The sequence below is a fragment of the Tympanuchus pallidicinctus genome, unplaced genomic scaffold (genome assembly GCF_026119805.1).
Source record: "Tympanuchus pallidicinctus isolate F22 unplaced genomic scaffold, pur_lepc_1.0 scaffold13, whole genome shotgun sequence".
Classification (NCBI taxonomy): Eukaryota; Metazoa; Chordata; class Aves; order Galliformes; family Phasianidae; genus Tympanuchus; species Tympanuchus pallidicinctus.
The window spans coordinates 3,767,728-3,784,578 of record NW_026294648.1 but is presented as its reverse complement, the minus strand read 5'-3'; the positions used below and the strand labels follow the sequence as shown (position 1 = coordinate 3,784,578).

The following is a 16,851-nucleotide window of genomic DNA, read 5'->3' as shown; positions in this document are numbered from 1 at the left end:
TGCAACAGCATTGTCCACCGCTTCCTGCTATCACACAGCTGTTTATTTATTGCATTTACTCCCATTGAGGGTTTACAAGGAGCATTTTGTGCTTCATGATGAATGTTTTATTGCTGCACTTTCTCTCTCTCTCTCATTTTCGTTCATACACACATGGCCACTTATAGGAATAAAATAAAAGATAAAACTTGCAGCCTTATCAAATCCAAACTAAAATGCTGCTTCAAGTGGCTGAACCTTGCTGAGTGCCCTTTCTTGCTGCCCTTTTAACTCTTCACTGTTTCCTTTTCAGTGAAGCGACAAGAAGCCAGAATCTGGGACAAAACAGCTAAATGGATTACAAAAGTCTGTCTGCCTGCTTGGTAGAATGGTTGGGTGATGCCCCCCAGTGTAGCCTGGTGCTACAAACATGGCTGCAGCCCTGCCTTTCCCCATACCCCTAGTTCACAGCTTGCCCCCATCTGGTGGGATTTGATCTGTCCTGATCTCCCAAGCCTGCAGCCTGGTGGTTTTGGAAAAGCTCTCTACATCTTCTCAGAAATTTCCAGCTTTCCAAGCTGTGCCTAAGAAGTTGGAAGTATAGGCATGAAACATTCAAGTATTAGACATTTAAGCAATACAACCTCCTCCATAGAAGGAGAGTCCTCCACCTCTCTGGGCTACCAGTTCCAGTGTTCTGTCACCCTTGCCATAAAGAAGTTCTTCCGCATGTTTCTTCCCATGTTCAAGTTCTAGGCCATTATTCCTTGTCCTGTTGCTATACATCATCAAGAAGAGCCTGTCTTCATCCATTTGCCTCCCACCTCCCTTCACATATTTGCAAACATTAATAAGACCCCCCTCAGTTGTCTTTTCCCCAGGCTGAACGGCCCCAGATCTCTCAGCTTTTCCTCATACGAGAGATGCTTCCGGCCCTTCACTACCTTTCAGGCCCTCTGCTGGACTCCTTCTAGGAGATGCTGTCTTTTTAGAACCGAGGAGAACTGGACACGGCATTCCAGATGTGGCCTCACCAGGGCAGAGTAGGATCACCTCCCTTGCCCTTCTGGCCATGCTCACCCAATTGCAATCAACATTAGCTGTGTCCTTTGAAGGGAGTGCTTTTGTGATAGGCCCATATCTGCTGGGGAAAAGTAACACAACACAAACCAAGAGGGCTCCAGCACATCGAGTCTGTAGGGAAGTGTTCCCCACTGCCGGCCAACCCGGGCAGCTCACCAAGTTAAGCAGTCAAGTGCTCCAGCACTGGAGACAGTGCTAACCCTGCAAGGCAACAAGTCCTCCAGATGTAAGCCTCTCCTACAGGAGCCCAGAAGCAACTTACTAAAACATATGACAATGAAATAAAAGTAAATATTGTGTAAATACATATACATATATATATATTTTTTTTATTTACACGTGGTGGTGATTTTTTCAAGTAGAGAAAATATTGGAAAAATAAAAAGTATGAGGTTCTCCACTAGTGATTGTTCTCATTTATTCAGAACGTTACTTGAGCTTTCAATTCTTTGTGCAAATTATAAATTTTGTACGTGGAGACAGCACTGAGTGGTTCTGTTGGATTGCAGAGAGCCTGATATGATGGGAAATCAGCTAGTGGGAATTCTCCTGAGGCCATGTCTGGAATACCTTTTGGAACTGTACGACAGTCACACAGACACCAAGTCTGTGTTCAAGGAAAGGACACTCGATATAAGCAATTTTCCTAAGCCTACAAAAGGGGTCTTGCCCATAAATGCCTATCAGAAGAAAGCATAGAAGAGCTGAAAGTCAGTTTATGTAAAATAGAGTGACTAGTCTTGAGATTAGAAAATATTTTGCACTTAGGACTGCAAAAAAGAAAAAAAAAGATTTGACACCATTTAGTTGTTGATGCTTTTCTCTTACCTCTTACAAAAAAAAATAAAATTAAAATTTAAAAAAAAAACATTCTGAAACCTAAAACTTTGAGCTAGAAATACTATGAAACACATTTCAGCAAATGTTACAAGAAAACTCACAGAGTTGTACTAACTATCATAGCTTGTGCTGTTCTAGAGCAGGACCGAAGGCACTACTGGGAGCTAGGGTTATTCCACGGGGAAACGTCTTCATGATGGCTGCAGGTAGTCACGACCGTCATTTCTACCTAGAGAAAAATAATCACAGAATTACAGAAGGGTGAAAAAGAACAGATCAGATGACCCACTCCTACCAGAGCCACAGCAGAGGGGAAGGCAACCATCTACCTCTGATGTATTACTCAGGAATATACGTATTTAAATGGATTTTCTCATCAGGTTGAAGTCCCTAATGGGTCATATTTTTGGCTCATTTAGGCTCAAGATCACCACCCCCATGGAGGGCCCTGCCCCTCACAGCTGAGGCTGCCTGCACCCCATGGGTACCTGGAGAACACCTGGCTTTCGCATGGTTGATGACCGGATGCTTCAGGGGTGTAACAATGCCCTGGTCGGGTTTCTGAAAGGCTGAAATGAGGTTGTGCATTTTCCGGAAGAGCCGCCGGTGAACCCCGGGTGCCGTCTGTGAACCCAAAGGTGAGAGGTGAGGGGAGGCGAGGCAGTCAGTGCCCTGGTGATGAGCTCTTGTCCTCAGAAAAGCAGCCATGCGTTGGGATGGAGCCAGCCCTTCAACCTCAGCCCCTCCAGGTGCCAGCCGACAACAAGCTATGAGCCATTCCTGCTCTCCTCCCATCCAAGTATGATTCCAACACCGCCTCAGCAAATGAAACTCAGAGCCCGTGGTTCTTGCTGAGCACATTCTCAAGTGGTCTTTTGCTATTTATGATCCCAAGTCAAGGCAGTCTGCAGTCCCCCTGGGAAACGCCAGTAAGATGACTGTGAGAGCTGCCTGGCACTGACCTTTCACCTCACACCATTAATCTCAGGCACAGACACTGCCCAATTGCAAGCCTTTAAGCCTTCACTGCTTTTCAATGTGTTCACTGAGCATTCCCACCCATCTTCTGGTGCAAAGGAAGCAGTCAGACATTACCTAGTTGATAAAAAATGGGATTTTTTCAATCTTTTTATGTTAGCATCTTTGCAAATGCTGCACTAAATCCCGCCTCCACTGCTATATGCCAGAGGTTTCCATTAAGAGGGATTTGACTGGCACTGTTTTCATTTCCCTGCATTGTTCCTGAAGGATGGATGTGATCTGGGGTTGCTCACACACCACATCCCAGAGCAGAAAGCAGAGACGGGAAATCTCCAGCATCAGCTCTGAAGGCACATCCCATGGGGACAAGAAAGAGGGCAAAACAGAGACTCCTGTTCTTAGCAGTAGAGTCCAGCATGGTCTTGACTCTGCTTGCACTAAGGTTTACTGTTGCATAAAGAAATAGTTAGAGTCATAACTAGCACTTCCTCTACAGAGGTTTCACTGAGATTCTTGAGCCCTCAGAACGCCTGCTCTGTGAAACACAGATGAAGTTTGCCTAAACGCAACCAGGAAAAACCCGTGCACAGGAATCCAATGGATACCATGGAGGAGCAGGAGGCCCATTCAGCTCTGAGCACTGCAGATACTGCTGTTATCAGGGCCAAAGCATGCTGCGGCCTCCCTTGAAGCTCCCTTGACAGGTAGATGCCCCACGGGTTCCAGCACTGCTCCAGACCCACTCGCCAGGCAGCACAAATCCTCAGGGTGTCCCTTGTGCAGTAAGTTGTGAGTTCTTCCTCAGCACCGCTCTCAGGGCTGAGGCAGATAATTACTGAGCTGCAGCAATGTGCATGTTTTATCTCTTGACCTGATTCCAAGCAGCACCACGACTCCTGTTTTCCAGAGCATTGCAACCACTTCTGCTAGCACAGTAACCAAGAAATTACGCCTGCCTAGCAATTATTTAGTGTCTGTAAATCAGGCTTAATGTGCAAACAGAAATACAATTACAAAGCAATATGGAGATTACATCCAAAGAACAAGATCTTCATAAAAGAAACTGAGGTTATCATTTAGATTCCATCAATCTAAATTGTCATCTGTATTGCAAATAGTGTTACGCTATGCCTGAATTACTGGTTTCTTATCAACCAAGTGAAAATACACTTTGTAACAAGTTTCTGAAGAGAAACTGAGTTTAAAACACTGTGCATTGAAAAGTATTTCCTTAAATATTCTAGTGTTAATGGCATGTGAGATAGAAAGGAATTGAATACTGATTGTGCTTGTCAAATTATAAAAACATAATATTTTTTTGCCATTGAAAATGATGCAAAGTAATGCACTAATGCATTATGCAACAGCTGAAATGTAACAGGGAATTAATTTATGAGTTCAAGATTGTCAGAAGTGGCACCAAGACATCTTTGTGATGGGTTCGCTCAACATCGATTACCTTCAATGAAAATCAGACTTTGCAGAAGCATGAATAATTTGAATACATTTCATTAAATCGATACCAACACCAAACAGGATACCGAAGTTTTCAGAAAAGAGAAGCACACACCTCAGCACTCCAGGACCCAGATTCTGTCTTGGATACCCTGTAGGTATAAACGTAACCCTGGTGCCTGTGAAGGGAAAAAAAGCCAACAGCTATTTATTCCTCATTTCTACTGCCAGGTTTCACTCTGTTACAGGGGAGTCGGCTCATCTGCTAACCCCTCCTTAACAATAATCCACCCATAAACATTCAAGGTCAATAAAAAACTGGAACTCAGACCAGAGGCAGTCTTTAACGTACGGGGTTTTTTTGGATGAGGGACTGGTCTGACTTAGATCTGGTCTGGCAATGTTCTGTTATTCCAGGTTAAGTGACAATGCTTTGATTCCTGCTTCAGCACTTTTATTTTTAATTTTTCTTGACCTTCTTTTACTGACAAACACCAAGAATATTTTCCCTGGTGGGAAAAAAAAGTATAAATGAAAAGTGAAATATTGGCATATAAACCTCCTGCTTTATGATTTATTTAAATGCAGATGTTCCCAGAAGAAATTAATGTGATTGCAACTTGTTTGGAAAGCTAGAACCACAAAATCCAGATAAATTACCTATTGCTTCGTGAGTACAGTCTTAATTCTCAAACACCGAATGTGAAAGAGCATGAAATCTTTCTTCTTTTTGAATCTAATTTGAGTCCCTCGAGAAGAAGGAGCCATCCACTAACAGCACAGGGTGTTCTGATGTGCAGAGTCTGTCCTGCTTCTCTTGAGAGCCCAATGCAGCGAATGATTTACATGGTAAATATCCAGAAATCTAACTCAGAAGCAGAGAGAACTCACAGTAGTTCCACGGGTTCAACATTAATTTAGGCAGTGTCAGATAAGAAGACCATATATTACACTACAGAGATATACATGAATACCCAGCAGGATTTTAGAGGCCATTCACTCTATCAGCATCAGTTCTTCAGAAAGCAAAAATACACTACATTTCTTTCCAATTATACACAGTATTATAGTAGTTATTACAGAATAGCAGAAAGCGTCAATGACACAGGCACCGTATGATTGCAATTACTTACGCTCCATGTCATGGCTCCTGGATGAATCCTTGTTAGCAAGTCATTAGAGCAACCTCTGCAAAGCAGGCTCAGATAGAATTTACCTGCACAGGAAGCTGTTAGCAGTTGTCACACTGCTGTAACCCTTTGAAGTTGGGGCAAAAATCCCTGACACGATTTGTGAGCTCTCCTCACCACTCCTCACCTCCCAGAGACACAAAACTGTTGCCTCCTGCCAGGAATGAGGGCACCAAGCTCCCAGCACCACAGTGGGACACCAGGAGCAGAACACAGCCCCGCCATCCCACCACAACCTCCACTGCTGCAGCCATCAGGGGGCCCGAGGTGTGCAAAGCCTGCTGTGCCTGCAGCAGGAAGGAAGGCCATGGAAGGAGAGCATGGCTGCTCTGTCTGTCCCATGGAACCCCAGCCACTGCTGCTTGAGCCTGGCTCAAGCCTGGTTCTTCAGAAGCACGTCTTTATGAGCCACTGTATATGTTCACATTGAGGGAATTCAGTGCCATCAGTGCCCTTAGACTATCTTGCACTATTATGTCCTTTATTAAAACCTCCACAAGCTGTGCCTATGTCTTCACTATGTCATGATGCTCACTCCAGTCTTACTCCTGGAAATAACAAGGGGCTTCCCTGCATCTGTGCACATAGATTGCCAGTCAGTGTATGGTTACTGAAGTCAGGACTTTACAGCCCACAGTGACACCAGGGGCATCTTGATGTTTTGTCCTCTCTCTTTGAAGGCATCTAACCATCTCCACAATTTTTTTTTTGCCTCTAACAGGATCAGTTAGTAAAAATCTAGACTTTCTTTCTTGCCTCCTGCATTTGATAACACTCTGTGCATGTTACCAGTGTCTGTTCTTTGTTCTGCTGAAGCATTCCAGCTGCTTCAGTTTCGTTAGAGTCTGATTTTTCCAGACATGGCTCTTTCTCTTCCTGAGAGATTGCATGACTTAAAGACTGGGGTGCTGCTCTGAAATGTCTGGTGGCTCCTAGCACTCTGCTAGGTGGGTTTACTAAGACACTGGTAAATAAAGGTCAGCTTAAGTAATGTCAACGACCAAAACAGGGTGAGGTATGCTACAGACATCTATCTCGTATAAAAAGAATTTCAGCTATAAAATCACTCACTCAAGTCTAGAGAAAATATAAAGGGTAGTTCAGATAATGAGACACAGAAAAAGCAACAAGAATTTGGGACTTTGGAGTGCTGATCCCTGCCCCGAGCATGGGGAGAATCTGACATTCCTATCACAAGTGGGAGCTCTTCAAATCATCTGGCAAATCTAAATTTTTCTCAGGTGAGGAGAGACAGCAAGACATGAAGGGGTTCCTGGTGCTTAAGTTGAGAAACACGGTGTTATCACCTGCTGTTGGCTCTGAAGACGTCAGGAAAGAAAGGCACCCAGCAGGGGGTCGAAGGCCCAAGCCCAGCACCCACCACCCAGCTCCTTCCAAGGAAACGTGCAAGGAGTGAGGACGGATTTGTTAAGGAGAGACCAGCTGCTCTCTGTCAGGATCTTTGTTTCCACAGAACAGTGGATTACAGCTCTTCTGGTAAGTATTCTGCTAACAAATATGATCTTATCAAAACTTTCTGTTAAGTAGCAGGAACTTGCTTCATTGCCACTTCAAAGTGCTTTCTAACTTCCATGCATAAGCAAGCAAGCGACATCATTTTGACGTGTCAAGCTCTTTTCAGTGCTACATGGGCACTGCCTCGGTGAGAAGGGTTTCTGTGATTCAAAGTACCTAATATTTACTGAGATCAGTGTGGGACGAAAGAAGATCAAGCTGTTTCTCTTAAAAATTAAACAAAAAAATTAAACTTGTGGTTGAGCAGAATGTTGCCTCTAAAACTGCAGATTACAAAACATCAGGCAAAAGCAAGAGGAAAAATACATTTACTGGAGCATTAGTACAAGGAGATGAGAAAATCCCCAGCCACCATTAGGAGACAGCTCAGTTGTCTGTATTTTTCTTGATTTATGGCAGATAAAAAAGCTCCCAGTGTGACACATTGGTTCTTTATATAGTGTGGCCATGTAAACTGCAGGCAAATAGCAGAGACAGGACAGCACAGGCACAGCACCGTCATCTGGGGCCTCTCATACTGGCACACCTTGAGGCATACCAGACCCACCCAAACCTGTGCTCAGGGCCCTGTTCTCATCTACATGCTGGAGAGAATCATCAGGAGATGGTCACGTCACTGAGAGAAGGGCTTGGGAGAGCACTCACAGTGACACTGCCTTCCCAGCACTTCTTGGGAGAGGAACATTTCTTTGCACCTGGGACAGACCCAGCACAAGGCTCCCTGCCCCTTCTCCTGGCTCAAGGACTGGCCCCAGCCCTGCTCACAGTCACAAAGCTCCTCATTCACACCCAGGAAGCTCCCAGAGATGGGAGTGATCCTGAATCAACAGCAAGATGAACAGTGGCCCCACAGACTCTTGATCAAAGGTAAAAATCAAAAGTAGAATACATCCATTGCTGTAAAGACAATACTAGGTAGCACTTGAGAAACAGTAGTTTGGTCACCACTGATAATATTTTTTTAATTTCATTTCATTTCACTTTTTTTTTTTTTTTTAATTCTCCATAAAAATAGATGCGTTATACCAGCTGGGAACTGTACTATCACGACCATGCTGCAGTAAGTTAACTGGGAAAACTTTGTCAAAGGGAAATGTAAAAAAGTTGCTGTTACAGAGAACGGTCCATTTTGTATTATAGCTTTTTTCTTTATAGCTGGCTAATTCCTCCCAAAGAGCTACAAAGGCATCATTCACAGATGACATACCGAGACAGCATCTGTCTCCCCATCCTCTCCACTCCTCCTTTTCAACTGCGATCAGGCTTGTTAAAGCTTCATTTGCTCTAGCAGGTGAATAATTACAATCTTCTGCACTGCTGAAATAGCCGGAGGATATCAGCTGCATGCTGCAGCTTAAAATTAACCATGACATTTCAGCTGCATGGTGTATTTTAAAATCATTTCCAAATGTTTTGTGTCTCAGTTGGGAAATTTTATTAAACTAATTTGTATTCATTTCTGGGTCCAAAATGGAGCAAATATAAAGGGAGAAAGATGGAGAGATGAGGGAAAGACGGGTCAGCAACAAATGACATCAATTTCTTCCTCCTCACATAACTTTTATTTGGATGTCTTTGCAACATACTAATCAACTCCTCTCACCTGGTGTACTTGCATCCTGATCTTCCTTGAGAATTTCTCTTTATGATATTGCTTAGGAACGAGCTGCGGCTGTCAAGCAGTGGCCTGCAGCACTGCACGTTGACCATGCTTGGTTTCTTGTATGTTCACCACATCTCTGCACTTCAGGTTGAAATTTTTTTCTTGGGTGTTTGTCTCAATCTTTTTTGAAGTATGGGAAATGTCAAGAAATGCCATGAGAGAAAAAAGGAGGCTGCTTCATAAGCTGGGCAATGGCACAGCTGTGAGAATCAAAGTGCTGGGCTAGAGCTGGGCCGAACCAGGAAGGGGAACAGGGAAATGAAGCCTGAGGGCTTCAGCTGAGGGCCTTACAAAGAGCTGGAGGTGGGGAGGGCTGAAAAAATCATCCAGAGAAAGTGAACAGCTAGGAAGCAATGGAAAAAAACAATGAAAGAGCCTGCAGCAATTCAAGCAGTCAGCAGGCTGTACAGGATAGTAATGCTGAGTATTCTCAAAGAGCTTTCCTGTCCCACTCTCCTTGGGAAGCCAAAGCCAAAGGGTGCTGCATCCCTGAGCATCCTGTGTCACAGTTTCTCAAGTGTGAAACAGAGTTAGCAAGCTCTTCATCTCACAAACTGAGGTAGTGTTAAACCACACACAACACTATGGAGATGAGTACAAGAGAGCCCATGGGGGAATCACTACTTCTGTATGCAGAGCAGGGGTTGGAGGACACACAGTATGCAAGAGACTGAGGGGGTCTGGTGACAGCTTCTTCCACCTCATCCAGAGGAGCCTGGTGGCTCCCACACATCTGCTTGGGCACCAGCCCCAGGCAGCACCCCAGAGGGTGACCCCAGTGGGCCCACGGTGGTGGTAGTGGATGCTGCTGTGGGAGACCACTGCCAGAGCATTTGCTCGTGAGGGACCCCCACTCCTCATCCCTGCTGCTGTTGTAGAGATAGCTGCCAAGAGATAGACAGATCCAGACACCCTCTTAAACAGCTTTCTTTTTCCTCTTTTAATTGTTATATTGCTACTTGGTTTATTAAGCACGGAAAGGCCAAAGAGTCTTGTTAGTTAATGTAGGAGAAAATTCTGCTTAAGCTTATATCTCCTCATTCTGTCTTGGAATGTATATTTTCTGGCTGACAAGCAGCTTGCCTGGTTCCTGCCTTGTTTAGGTTTCAGGCACACAATCAAGGTACAGCAGCTTAGCAATTACCACCCATCAGCTAACCCAAGCTGAAGAAATAGCGTTTGCATTGAGATGATATGCAAGATACAAGCTCCCTGTCAGCAAGAGTGCGCAAAATAGTTTAAATCAGTGTTTACATGGTCTGAAAAGCTCAACCAAGCTCACAGTAGCACTCCATACACGCCCATCTGAGTTTACACTTCTATCACTGATTCCCTACCAGTGCTTGTTGCTGTATTTACTCGTGCTACCAAATCTGTAATGTGTAGATCTACCATAACACTGCAGCATTATAAGCAAAGGCATTCTCACGATTTTCTTTTCTAAAATGAGCAAAAGCCTGAAAAAAGGAATGTCAAAGCTTCTGAAATGCCGGTGAGTCTATATGCAAGTAATCTGCTGTGAAAGATTGTCAGCATCGCCATTTGAGCACTGCTGATGACCAGCAGAAGAGCTGGTTCACCTGCAGGGACAGCGTGCAGGTGTGATTGTGGTGGTCTGCTACAGGATAGCAGAGCCGAAAGGAGTGCCTCAAATGGGAAATTATTGACATTTGGAAATAGAATAAGAATTGATTTCAATCTGAGACAAGAAAAGGCAGGAACTTATTCTCCAGTGGGGCAGTAGCAAAGCTTTGTGAATGATGATGTCCTACAGAACAGCACATCACAAAGGTAAAATCTCATAGTTTCATATACCTTTGAAACATTTGTAGGACTGCTTGGGAGTGATGCATTGTAGCTCATAATTAGATTTCCCATTTCTCTCCGAGCAGGGAGGCACAGTTCTGACCATAAAATCCCTGGAGCTGAAATCACTGCTTGAACTAAATCTTCAAAGCTCAGGTCTGGAAAATCAAGTAGAGCTGATCTAGATTTTGTTATCTACCAACTGCACTCATTCTGTTGTGTGCAGCCTGCCTAGCACGGTGACTAGCCATCATTCAGGCTGCTGACCTAAAATCTTTCCATGAAAATGCACTGGAATAGCTGAAGGCCATGGGACAAGTTGTTCCTTAGCAAAGATTCAGCAGGGAGCTGAAATACCTCTGCTCTGCTGCAAAAGATTTTTTCAAAGCTGAAAATAGAGCATGATATGTACAACATCAACTTTGAGTTGAGGAGCTCCCCCACAGAGAGAAGCTTTTGTTCCAAAGGATGATGCTTATTATGTGCAGCGTTATAATGAATGCAATTATTCTGTAACTTCTGTCAAACATGGGAAACAAAGGAAATGCTGAGCTGAAATGACTCGTGATCCCACCTCACACCTTCATACTGCACACCTGATAGATCTGCTTCATCAGGAAGTTTCCACACATTGCACGGTGGTTATGGTGACAGAAATAACAGTGTGTGTAAAAGTCTGATAGCACAGATATCACAGCCTATCCTCAGTGCCATTGCTGCTGCTTCAAGTCCTCTAAACAGTATTCTATTCTGGCTTTTGACTATTGTCTGCAAATTGAATGCAACACAGCACATGAAGGGCTGACTCCAAACAAATGATCTGAACATAGGATTTGACAAGTATGTCATGTTTAGCTGAACATTCACCGAGAAATATTTGAAGGTCTGAAACAGCTACTAACACGCCAAGTATATGAATGTTAAGGCCCAAACTACAAACTGCTTTCTCTGTGCCATTTCAGGCACGAACTGCTTGTTTCTGCACACGCTGTCATATAGCTGTAAAGGAAAGCATTGCTTTTGGCACTCTCAGGAGTTCACTCCATGTGTTTTTCATGCGCCATTGAAGAGGCTTCATCCCAAGCTGGCCTCCCTTATTGAGTCCTGTGTCCCCCATCGACTTCATTAGGAGCAATGTGCACGGAGGATTTCTGACAGTGCTAAAAACATCAGATGGAATATCGAGCGGCGAGGAAGCCGTATCAGTAAAGAAAGCTCTCTGGAACAGCCAGGCATTGACAGCAACACCTCAGAGCACTGCACATAGCGCACATTTACAGAGAAAATGTGTACATTTTTTTAAAGCATATATATTTCTTCTATTCCAGTTTTCATGAGCGATAAAAGTCTTCTCCCTGTTCAATGCAACCCTAACAAATTTCCAGGCAATGAGTGTATTCCTCTGTTGCCACTGTCAAACAGGAACAAAGGATGGCCTTAAAGTACGTGTTATCAATGTAATGATGGCATTGGTACCACAAAGATCATGAGGTACCATGAAGATCATCTGAAATAGAAAACCTCGCCAAAGACTGCAGGCAGCATTTTTGTTTGCGGGAGCCCCAGGTGACCCTGGTCCAAAGCAAAACCCTTCTACCCCTCTGTGCAAAGTGTAACTGTGGTCATAAAATATTTCTGAAAGTGGGTTCTTTGCGCTTTGCCACAGCCACACCAAAATCTGCTCCTTCTTTGCAGACTGGCAGGCATGCTGCGTGTGCGTTGTGACTTGGGCTGGCAGAAAGCAGCATTCCAGGGAGACAGAGAATATATCAGGAGAAACAGAGAAAAAGCAGAGTTTTCTAGACAAATGCTCTGACAACAGGGGCATGCCTGACACAGCTACCCATCTCTATAGGTCAGGTTTTATGCTACCACCTGTCTCTTTTATGATTGCCCTGTAAAATCAGTGTCAGGCGCAAGGGATTCGTGAATCTTTGACTCTTCTCCCTTTTAAAGGTCAGGGCTCCACTTTTTAATTGAAAAAGCAAAAGGTGAATGAACCTGGCTGTGAACGCCACTGCCCTTATTATGCGTGCTCAAAGACTGCCAAATTACGTTGAGGCTTTTGGGGAGTGCAGAGAGCAGGGTGCCACCATCAACTTACAATGTTTCTCCAAGAAAGGAGGCATTGCTTGAGCCACAGAAAGGCGGAGGCAATTGCAGGACTCACCAGCATCAGGGTGGGCAGGGCAGCCACTTTCCTGACTCTTGTTTTCCTTTTGATAAACTGTGAACACGGGAGCTGTGTGATTCCTCCTTGGATTTTACCAAGCTCTTGTACACATACACTCTCATCACCTGTTCCATCTCTGTGCGTGCTGTTTGGACTTGAATGGAGGCGGTTTGGACTGATGGGTTTATTTTTGCAAAGCCAGGCATCATCTTGGCATCATCTGTTGAATATATATCTACACCTCTAATGGTTTCCCTGCCTTCTTCTCTAGTTTCTCTCTTCTGAAGAGACATTTTACCTTTAGCTTCAGTAAATTTGCCTATTAAGGCGCCTCTGTAGTTTATGGCACACATTTATCTAACCTGTCACTGCTACCTCCAGTGAGAGGCTACTCCTTGATGCCTTTATGATAACTGTCCTCAAAGTTATTGTGTAATATGTTTTTTATCTGAGCTGAAATATTAGGAAGCCTTAGATCCAAGCTTTAACTCTACCACTTTTCAGCTACCTTACCATCTTTGTATGGTCATTTTCACCACAACATTTTTTCATTTATTTTTTTTCTCAGAACTTATCCAAGATGCTATTGGAAATTTCCCTCATACATTGAGGACTGTAATAAAAGAAAAAATGTTCATGATTTCTATTCTACAAGAAACCCGCATAAAATTCATCAGCAATTTTTTTCTTTTTTCCCTTTGCATAGCATATATGTGTTTGAAGGTGACATGATAAGAAGACTTGAGAGGCCCATAATTTCCAGATACAGTTAGGTGGGTCTTGTTGCTCTTTCCCCAAAGCTTGCAGAGCTTTATAGCTAGCAATCCTTTCTGTTCTTCCTATTTTTGTTTTATATATCTCGTTTTATATATTTCATTTTATATATTTAATTCACGAAATTTCTTCTTGAAGATGTGTCATTAACATGGCAAAAAACCCCAACTGATTGCATGCAGGTAGAAGACCACGTTATGTACTCACAGCCTGATTTAGACTAATAAAAAAAATTCCCTATTTTATGCAGCATTGTAATGTTCTGCTTGACCCTTTCTCTAACGCCTTGGTGTTCCATCTGCACTGACTGACTTCTGAGTGTTAAGGAGGTATATCATCACTTTCTCTGATGGCTATTTTAAAAAGATTCTGCTTTTATTGCCTGTTGCCGTCGCAGGAATCATAGCACTCCTTACCCCTTGCTACTTCTACTCCATTTTCTTATTTCACATTCTTCTAGCTGTTAAGGGCTGTATTTGTTAGCAGAAGTGCCTGTCTTGGCTCATCTTCTGATTTCATGAAGAGAAGACAGAATATATCTTCTGCCATGAAGACGTTCTGCTATGAGGTGGTATATTTGTGGATTGCCTATTACCTCCTTGCATTTCTCCATTTACTGGTCTGCAACAGGAGAATAATAATGCTCACTTGGAGCTTAATTGCGTATTGTTGGAAATGTATTCAAGACCTCTGGGGAAAACCTGACTAACAATTCTTCCTCCGCTGTTTTTTTTTTGCCCTCTCTTTGCTCACTGTTAGCTATTTTCTTTCCAGTCCTAGCACTGTTTTCTCTTGCTTTTCTTCTACTGAAGAGAGATACAACCATCTGCATGGGCAAATGTTTGCTCTGACAGTGCATTGGTACTTGGCTGTACAATAGTCTCTCGAAGGATATCTCATTCCTCTGCCTTTCCCAAAAGTAGGGAAACTAAGATGCTCATTAAAATGAGGTCCTGTGACTTCATCGTTTTCCATCTCTCCCAGGGCAATATCTACTAATACCTCTCTGGCAGGTCACCCCCTTGAATATTTCCCCATTCACTTTATGTGAAATGTTTTCAATTAGTCTGTTACCCATCAGTAGTCCTCATTCTTCAAAGGTAGTTTAATCCATGCCTGATGGATTATAGGATGCACCCTGACCAAGAGCACCCCAAAGTGAAAACGCACAGGGGCGATGCTTTCACTGCCCTCTCCAGCGAGAGCTGGAGGAGCAGCAATCAGCAGGCACAAAGCTGAGCTGTCCATGGCCCCTCACCCACCCATCTGCGCTCAGAGTGCGCTCAGCCTCACTGCACGGGACTCCCCCACCATGCAGATTCCCAAGTTGGGATCTGCAGCAGCCCTACCAGCCCTCCGCCACCCGTACTCACAGCACACAGAGGCAGTAGACCCCCGGGATGCTCTCGCTGTCCCGCAGCAGGTAGCTGCCATCAGCACCCGCCGCCAGCAGCAGCTTCTCCCCAGTCTCTCGAGTGATGCCCCCGTGGTAGATGGGCAGCGCTTCCATGGCCGGGCCAGCTGTGTCTGCACCGCTGCCACTGAACCCAGCACGGTGGTGGTGCTGCTGAGATAAACAGGATGTGTTCACACTTCTCAGCCTCCGCAAAGGGCAAGGCAGCACTGAGGGAAGAGTGAAGAACGAACATTGCATCTTTTGCTTTTTGTTCAAGCACTGGGTTTTTTTCCTTTGCCACTTTTTGTCTTCCTGTTTCGCAGGCTGTGACAGCATCACAGGCATCTCACAGCCCACCCTGCCCAGGTGTCCTTGCTCAGCCCACACAGGATATGGTGCCTGGCATGAGCTGAAGTGCTGACAAAAGGGGGCAAGTAGGATCCTGAGGATTCTCTGCTAATTGTAGATGGAGTTCTTAAACCTCCGTTTTTGCAAAATCCTGAGAAGTGAGAAACTGAAGGCAGCAAGCTTGGGCTTGTGGTCACACCAGACTTCTGGTCTCAAGCTGCAGGCTTGAGTGTCCAGCCACAGCCCGGGCGCCAGGCTGATTTACCTCTGAGGGGTTGTTTTCATAGCCGTGGGTCGGTGGTACTTAATCACTGCTAGCACTTGTTCCTGCTGGAGGCAGGCAGGCCGCAGTGCAGGCAGGGAGGCCCCACACATCCTTCCTGAAACCATGAGCACTGCTGTCATGCAGGCCCTGAAATCCAAAGACATCTCTGAGAAAAAAGCTGCTTCTCCCAGCTTCTGTGCTCACACAGTTCTTCAGCATGCTTCCTACTCAAAAGCTCATGGTTGAAACTTTGCTTTTTGTATCCCCTAAAGCATCCCTGCTGCAGCCGTGTTCCCACAGCTGGGTGCTGGGGAAAGGGCATGAACTGAAACACAGCAGTAAGTACGGGTTGTGCTTGCTACAGAGTTGCTCTGAACTGAGGTTTTTCCCCTGCAGGATGGCAGTTCCACCAGCATGTCACTGTGCAGCTGGCATCAGGGTGCTGCGCCCTCTCATCAGCACCAGGCTCCAGCATCCCAGGGCATCATGTCCTGGCAGGTGCCTGCTCCCAACCCAGGGGCTGAGGCAGGAAAACCTCCTCTTAAATTGGTCTGACCGCTTCCACTGTTCAGTGATTCTTCTGTCTGGTGATGCAGGTGCTCCTTGCCTCATTTCCTGAACTTGAGCACTGGGCTATCCTGGTCATTGTTTTTAATGGATTGTTGAAGTATTTGTGCAACAAAGTAGAGTTGCTGCCTGCTGCACATGTGACTGATGTGGACGGTGACAAGGACTAAGCAAAGGACTGTTCCCTGGTAAAGCTACCCCCTATCTTTTCTCCTTTTCCAAACTACTTGCACTATTGTGGATTTCTTCTGACTGTTTCCAGTGTCCTAACCTATCTTTGACACTGATAGCCAATTTCAGAAGAAGGTTTCTGGCGTTAGTTGGAAAGGAGAAACCACCAGAGTTGTCCACTGCTGCAGATCTCATTTTCCCCCTCATCGGTTTTCAACTGAAGCAGACATAGAAAATCATAAAACTTGTGACTACAAGAAGATCTCATAATAAGGGAGTGACTGCATTAATCCAGACCAGCCTGCCTCCTCCCAGCAGCTTGATGAAGCTTTTACAGAATGAAAAAAAAAAGAGCTGCAAAGGCCCACCTTTGCTTTCGTGGGTAGGGAACCCACAAAAATCCAGCTACCCAATCCTGAAGCCAGGGCTTCCCTGCACATCCTTTCATGGGCACACTGACAAGGGAATATGCAGCTTCAAGAAGTAATGGAAATACTGAGTTCTGCAGCAGTGTGCTGATGGTCCCTTTGAGCACTCATGCCTGCCGTAGGATGCTGGATTTCCCTTTCTCTTGCTCGGTTTGCATGGTATTCAATGTATTCTGGACACTGTTTTTTCTGTCCT

The 16,851-nt window shown here is 44.7% G+C and overlaps 1 protein-coding gene across 1 annotated transcript; it reads right to left on the bottom strand.

Annotated features, from left to right (window-relative positions):
- Window positions 1-315: 315 nt before the first annotated feature.
- Window positions 316-15,133, bottom strand: SH2D1A (SH2 domain containing 1A). Its single transcript, XM_052673657.1, has 4 exons — window positions 14,854-15,133; window positions 4,454-4,517; window positions 2,391-2,526; window positions 316-2,131 (listed from the first exon to the last, which is right to left on the bottom strand). The coding sequence occupies exons 1-4, from the start codon at window positions 14,988-14,990 to the stop codon at window positions 2,094-2,096; spliced, it is 375 nt and encodes a 124-aa protein (XP_052529617.1). The 5' UTR covers window positions 14,991-15,133; the 3' UTR covers window positions 316-2,093.
- Between the last annotated feature and the right edge of the window lie 1,718 nt (window positions 15,134-16,851).

Bases quoted from the DNA above. Each gene is read 5' to 3' on its own strand.
- SH2D1A (XM_052673657.1), bottom strand. From the start codon at position 14,990: ATGGAAGCGCTGCCCATCTACCACGGGGGCATCACTCGAGAGACTGGG. The intron at 4,518-14,853 runs GTGAGTACGGGT...TTCCCTTCACAG, and splicing joins GTCTACTGCCTCTGTGTGCT to GCACCAGGGTTACGTTTATA. The intron at 2,132-2,390 runs GTACCCATGGGG...ATTTTTCTCTAG, and splicing joins GAAAGCCAGGTGTTCTCCAG to GTAGAAATGACGGTCGTGAC.